Source organism: Squalius cephalus (assembly GCF_949319135.1).
Source record: "Squalius cephalus genome assembly, chromosome: 14".
Lineage (NCBI taxonomy): Eukaryota > Metazoa > Chordata > Actinopteri > Cypriniformes > Leuciscidae > Squalius > Squalius cephalus.
Genome location: NC_137135.1, coordinates 21,519,925 through 21,526,236, shown reverse-complemented (window position 1 = coordinate 21,526,236; position 6,312 = coordinate 21,519,925). Strand labels below are relative to the sequence as shown.

At 39.2% G+C, this 6,312-nt stretch overlaps 1 protein-coding gene across 7 annotated transcripts in view; it reads left to right on the top strand.

The window, feature by feature from the left end:
* The first annotated feature begins 2,012 nt into the window (after window positions 1-2,012).
* ablim3 (actin binding LIM protein family, member 3) overlaps window positions 2,013-6,312 on the top strand; it is a 62,803-nt gene continuing 58,503 nt past the window's right edge. For all 7 annotated transcript variants that reach the window (XR_013823597.1, XR_013823598.1, XR_013823599.1 and 4 more), the window contains exon 1: window positions 2,013-2,604. Coding sequence is in view for 1 of the 7 variants with exons in the window: in XM_079893557.1 (XP_079749683.1) it covers window positions 2,592-2,604 (13 nt within the window). In the remaining 6 variants the exon portion in view is untranslated. The remainder of the gene's footprint in view (window positions 2,605-6,312) is intronic.

The window sequence follows — 6,312 nt, the reverse complement described above, 5'->3', positions numbered from 1 at the left end:
TCACCTGATTCTGCCCTCTATGATTCTGCCACATGTTTATCAATGTGCATTGTCCCTGCTAAAAAAAATATTTAAGATTTTTCTGAATATGAAAGAAAGTAATACGGGTTTGGAACGACATAAGGATACAACTTGAATTTTTGGAGAGGTCATCCTTAAATACCCTTCAATGCAAAAACTAATTAAAGGCTAATAAAGCTCTGGCTAGTAAATATACCCCAGGGCAGCTCTCAGTGGGGGCAGTTCAGGGAGGCACTGCGTTCCAGTGCCCCTTTGTACCAGTGCCCTAAGGAAGAGCAACTTCCTGTTGTTGTGGACTCTGTCATATTTCAGTACAATGGTAAATCCAGTACCCTGACTAACAGTACAGCCCACGACATCCGCTGAAAATATACATAATACTGGTACAGATTGCATTGTGTGCACACTCCAGTAAAGATATGCAGGCTGTAAAAGCAAAGCTATGCAGGTTATAAAATATGACAAACATCTGTGAATGAGATATACCTTTTAAATGATCCCTGATTATGTGGGGTGAGGACATTTAACTATGCTCATTTAATCATTTCATGTGATAAATGACACATGCCTAACAAATAACTGATATCTGGCTAGTGATTTGACCTAGATAGACTTTCTAACAGGTGATCAGAAGGCTTATAAAATGAAATATGATATGTAACAACATATCTAGGAAGTACTCCTTTTATACAGATGGGAGGGGAGTGAAGAAGTGCTGATGCGATGACAGGCAGAACAATGCTGACTGCTTACACTGTCTGTCTCAGACACTAACCTTATGGCCCTGTCAAAATATCTGACTGTCAGACCGAGAGCAATGCATGGTCAGGCAAAGAGAGGAGAGAGGCAGAGAGAGCGTCTGGAATTAGATAGACAGACTGAGAGAGGAAGAAATGTAGAGTGTGCGAGGCGCCTGTCACATCCCTCCATTGTGCAGTTTCCTCTTGGCACTTGTTTTTGTATACACACATGTCAGTAAAATACTTGTAACACACATTAGGTTAGGACACACAAAAAAAGAGAACGATCTGCAAATAAGAGACTTCCTGTTTGATCCAAATGCCTGTCTGCCTCCACATGGGTCAGGGCTTCTTTGAATACAGAATAATAATGGGGAAAAAAGAAGATTTGCCAAGGTGTAGTTCTATGGGTCTATGAGTCTGTATTGTGTTGAACAAACAGATAACTTGTGAATGTGATTTATAACTTTTCTAAATAGCACTGGTGTAAAGTTACTCATGCTTCTTTGTATCTCGTTGTTGGCTACAGTATATTCAGAGTGAATATATTTTTCTTTCAGAAAGGAATGAATACTTGGTTGATTAGTGAGGTTGTGCAATAAGCGAGACATAAAGTGATGAAAGAGTGACTACTAGTGTACACCAAGAGTAAAATAAATGGCAGATTGCCAGGAAAGAGGTTTTCTTCACTGGCCTTGATTTGAAATGAATCCAATAACAAATGTCAATGTGAAGAAAAATCCAGGAATCAGTAAGTTAGCATGCCATCTTTATTTTATTTGTTTATTTACAGTGTAAAACATTTAGTAAGTCTCCAGTAAATATTTCTCAGGGTAGTCCATTGTATTGGCTCTAAAAAAAAAAAAAAAAAAAAAAAAAGAAAGAAATAAGTGAAAACACATTGTCAATGGTTTAAAAAAAAAAATAGGCTAGCATTGTGCAGTTAACAATGTTTCAATCTCTGGGCCTTTATCAGTTTGTCTTAATGAGCATCACGTCAAACTAAAATTGATTATCATTTGTGGCTACATTTATAGCGTGGTCATAGGCCTATGTCTTTCTCTGGAACATAATTCGGCTCCAAACGGGCTAATTATTGTCATAGTAAGAAGCTTTTGTTGACGGGCAGGTACCTAAATGAATCAAATTTGTCTACTGTAGCCTATTTACATTGTGTTTTTTCTAACTCTGCATAAGAGGGCGCTATACATCCATATACAGTAAATACCGTAATCTGTGAAAACCCACCCTGCACTTCAACTTTCCCTCTGGATGACCTCACACCTCAAATTCACCGCAAGCGACAAAAACAGAGCGCTGCCATTACAATCAACAAATCTGTTTTACAGAGCTGCGTGTAGATGGGTGCGAGGAAACACGCTGCTCTGCGCTCGCATGCCTGACGTCACCCCGGCGCGCGCTTCCATAGATGCGAGCGCGAGAGTACAGTGACAGCGCCTCGTCCACTGTACGCAACACTGCTCAGCACTATCTCAGGCTATACTCGAGAAACGGCAGCAGATCATGGAATGTGACTAGGCAACATTCCGCTTTATTTCAGGTCGGTCGTCCACCCTGCACTCACGGGCTGCAGTACTTTAAGCCCACCGTTCCCATTATTAACCAATTGATCACTGCCCCCCTGTGATCCGGGAATCACATTGGTAGCTTTACAATTTGTATTAATTATTCCTCGAGTTTTTATCCCACTCTAGCGGTTCGACTCTGACTACAAGCTGAGGCTCAATAACTGGATTTTATCGGTTGAACAATAGGCGACTGCTGTTGTCTGGATATTAAATTTTACTCTTGGATTATTGTCTCAGCATCATGAGCACGAGTGGTGAGTAAATTCTTGCTATTGTTACCTTGGTCTAATTGCAAATATTAATGATAGAGGCTACTAATGCAAAATAACCGAAGTAGATAGAAATCTAAATTTAAGGTAAAATAAATAAACTTTATCTTGACCTTGTAAAATTAGAGCAGTTAGTCTTATTCCGGTGTCTTATTCAAGCGTTTGACCTCTTGCTCCTGGCATGTCCCAAAGACATTCTCACTGAATCAGGTATATGAAATAATGATAATAATTGTAATAATAATATACAAAGATAATAATAGGCTATTGGTAATAATTATTTATTTCTTCTTCTTATAAATATAATGCTATTTTATCAATAACAACAGTAATAAGGATAATAATTTTTTATTTTTATTTTTTTTATTCAGAGTTACAAATGAGTCTTGTGCTCAGGATTGATGAGTGTGACTGTTATTCCTTCAAAACTGACTTTGGTCATCAAATAAATTGTCCAGAAGTTTATATTTCAACTAGATGTCTGACCGTTTTGCACAAGCTGAACTGAACTGATAAAGCTGTAGAAAATTATCCTGACAAAATATGCCAATTTGGAGATCAAATGTCTTGTGAAAGTTGATGTTATGAAAACTTAGACATACTCTGACCAGTGGGTGTAGTTTGGTGCCAGTCAGATATGCTTGGTTGCATTCATTTAGCTTTCATCAAATCATAAAAGCATTAATGCAATCATTATTTCTGATTACATGCTGTATAAATCTGTTAGATGAAAAGACACACACCAACATAGAATAAAAAACAGAGGTGGCCAGTGCAAGATCATGTTGGTGACCCACTCTCCTTTGAGGCTTGTGCTTCAGTCAGCTGATGCTGCAAGGGCATGACCGCTGAATCTCATAATGATCCTTTTATGAGAAAAGTTCAGTAGAACTTTAAAAACAGAGCTGTTTTCCTGTTTGTTTGTGCATACTTGGCAAATGCCTTGCTGTACTGTGATTAGAAATGGTTTGCATTCTTGCAACAAGCCGTTAAATTGCATTCTCAGCTGATGAACGGACGGACAAGCTTTGCCCACATGTGTCCCACTCTCTGAACTAATCCACCCCTTAGTTCAGGACACACAGCTCACAGCACCAGCTCACTCTGATAAAACAATGTCACATCAGCCAATTGAGCTTGCCTTATTCATTCTTTCAAAGCATTTTGCCTGTCAGCTGGGGATGGGGCTGCTACCAGCGTGTTACCGTATGGAGAGCGAGTGTTTTAAAATGCAGACAGATGGCAAGGGAATGAGTGCAGTGGCCGAGCTGTGTCTCATGGCAAAAAAGGGCTAGCTGGAGAGCTACCAACAAATGAACAGGCATGCCTGGTCCACAAGAGACCTGGAGTGTTTTGCAGAACATTCACGTAAAGCTCATGACATAATCAAACATTTTTTACTTTACAAATAGACATGCTCTTTTTTTTTTTTTTTTTTTTTTTTTTTGTAGAAAGTCCCTACTGACACCAAGTCTCAAACTTACCTGATATAGCCACTCATGCAGACACATGGCATTTTAATGGAGCAGTAACCGTGCACAATGGCATGTTGAACACTACATTGGGCATGATAGCCTTAAGCCAGTGAAAATGCCGAGCAATTACACAGAGGTCACTTGGTCTATCTTCATTTGCTGCTCCCTACGATTCTTATGGTCAACTGCCATTATTAACTGCCCTCTATTTTCTGCACCACTGAGAGAACAGACAGACATGTGAGTAGCGGAATGCTCCCTCAATCTGTTCTCCATTCCCTCTGCTTTCCATCTTTCTTTCTCTTTGTTCTCCTGTTTGATTCTCCTGCCTTCAGCAGAGTGAATATCAAATATTTCTCTGCCTTAAAGATTAGTAAGTGATAGATAGTGATTGTTTATTGGGAAGGGCGTAGGAAGGATTAGAAAAGGAGAGTGGGGGTACATAAAAGCCTGGCTCATGAATATTATTTAAGTGATTTAACAATCTGCCAATGAATGTGATTGTGAGTCCAGCCTAAGGTACCTGAAGTTGTCCTACCCTGCTCCTCCTGTGTCAGCATTCGCGACTCAGCATCCCTCACATCAATCACACGCTAGCACACACATTTACAGAAGTGCCTCTGTCACCACTGTCCTGTCATGCCTGCCCTGTGGAAAGCAATGAGGTGGAACCCGGCTCGCCCTTCAGTGTTCAGACCTCGTAAACACCAACAGTTATCTGTAACCACAGCACCCTTTTTAGCCTTTACAGCCATCTGAAAAAAATGAATGCACTTTTTTCTGTTGACAATAAAATGAACATGAATCAATATTAGGAACAGACAAAAGCAATTTAATTAACTGTCATGATATTAGCATATAGAATAAGTTTATTATGTGTTATCTGCTCATAAAAGAAAACATTGGATTGATTTACTGTCATTATGACAAAGCCCTCTATTAATCACAAAAATTGCTTTATAAATGAAATGCAGGATTGACGTTTGCTTAGTAGCCCTCAGTAATACATTTTTTAAATTATTTTAGGTCAATTGGAATGTAGTTTTCCATGAAGAACCTTTTTACGCAAAAGGTTATTAATACTGGAAAAGTCTTTATTTTAAAAATGGTTCTTATGAGAACTGTTCACTGAAAGGTTCTTTGGGGAACCCAAAATGGTTCTTTTATGACATCGTTGTAAGCCCCCCCCCCCCCCCCCCCCTATTTTTAAGAGTATAGGGAACTAGAGTAGCGCCCAGTTAAATTTAAAATCGGTGGCTGAAATTTAAAATCGAATGATTATTTCCCAAAAAGTGGAGGTTACGATCTTAAAAATTGCCCAGTTATAATGGTGGCTCCCCTGATAAAACTTTATGCACTATGCATCTGCCTGGATGCTACTCTGTACCATATATCTGCATAATGCATTAGCTCTACCTGGGAGTTGATTTGATCTGAGCTAGTGTGTCAGCAGACGTAGACCCACTATGGCACCGTAAACACACTCTCATTCCATCTGGAGTGCAGTCCGGCTCAGTGTCAGCACCCATTTGTCATTCCTGTAGCCCAACGTTATGATTTAGTAGCACTGGGAACAAAAGAGAAACACCATCATATTAACACTTGTCAGGGTTGAATTTCCTACAGATCCTTTCTAAAGATTTAATTCTACATGCATTTCCCCTGGCTTACATATACAGGTCCATATGTTTGATGGACCTCTTTCTATAGGACCATATAGATATGAAAGCCAGTAGATGGACACAGACAGAGTGGCTTTTCACTGTTAGTCCAGTACAACATCTGCAAGGCACATGCTATAGAAAGTTTTTTTTTTTACAAGGAAATAATACCACCTGTAGTGGATGTGCTGACTGGATTGTAGCTCCTTGCTATTATAACAGTGGAAAATAAACTGCTACTTAATTAGAAACTTAGCTTTGACAAACAGATATTTGCATACATGGGAATAGTTTTAACTGTTTATGCACAACCTCTTTATCATTGCTCAGTGTTTTTATTTTCTAAACCACTAAGGATGGCATTTTCTTAAATAGATTTTGTGCTCTTCAGTGTTATTTATCTTCTCTTCAGTCTCCAGTTTCTATTAGTCCAGTCAGCCCAGTTCCTATCAGAGTGATTTTGGCAAGCTCTGTTAGTGGGCCAAGCTTATAACCCTGAATATTTGGTTTCCTGTACAGTGTCCTCTGTCTCTACTCAGTGGTCAATGCTAAATTGC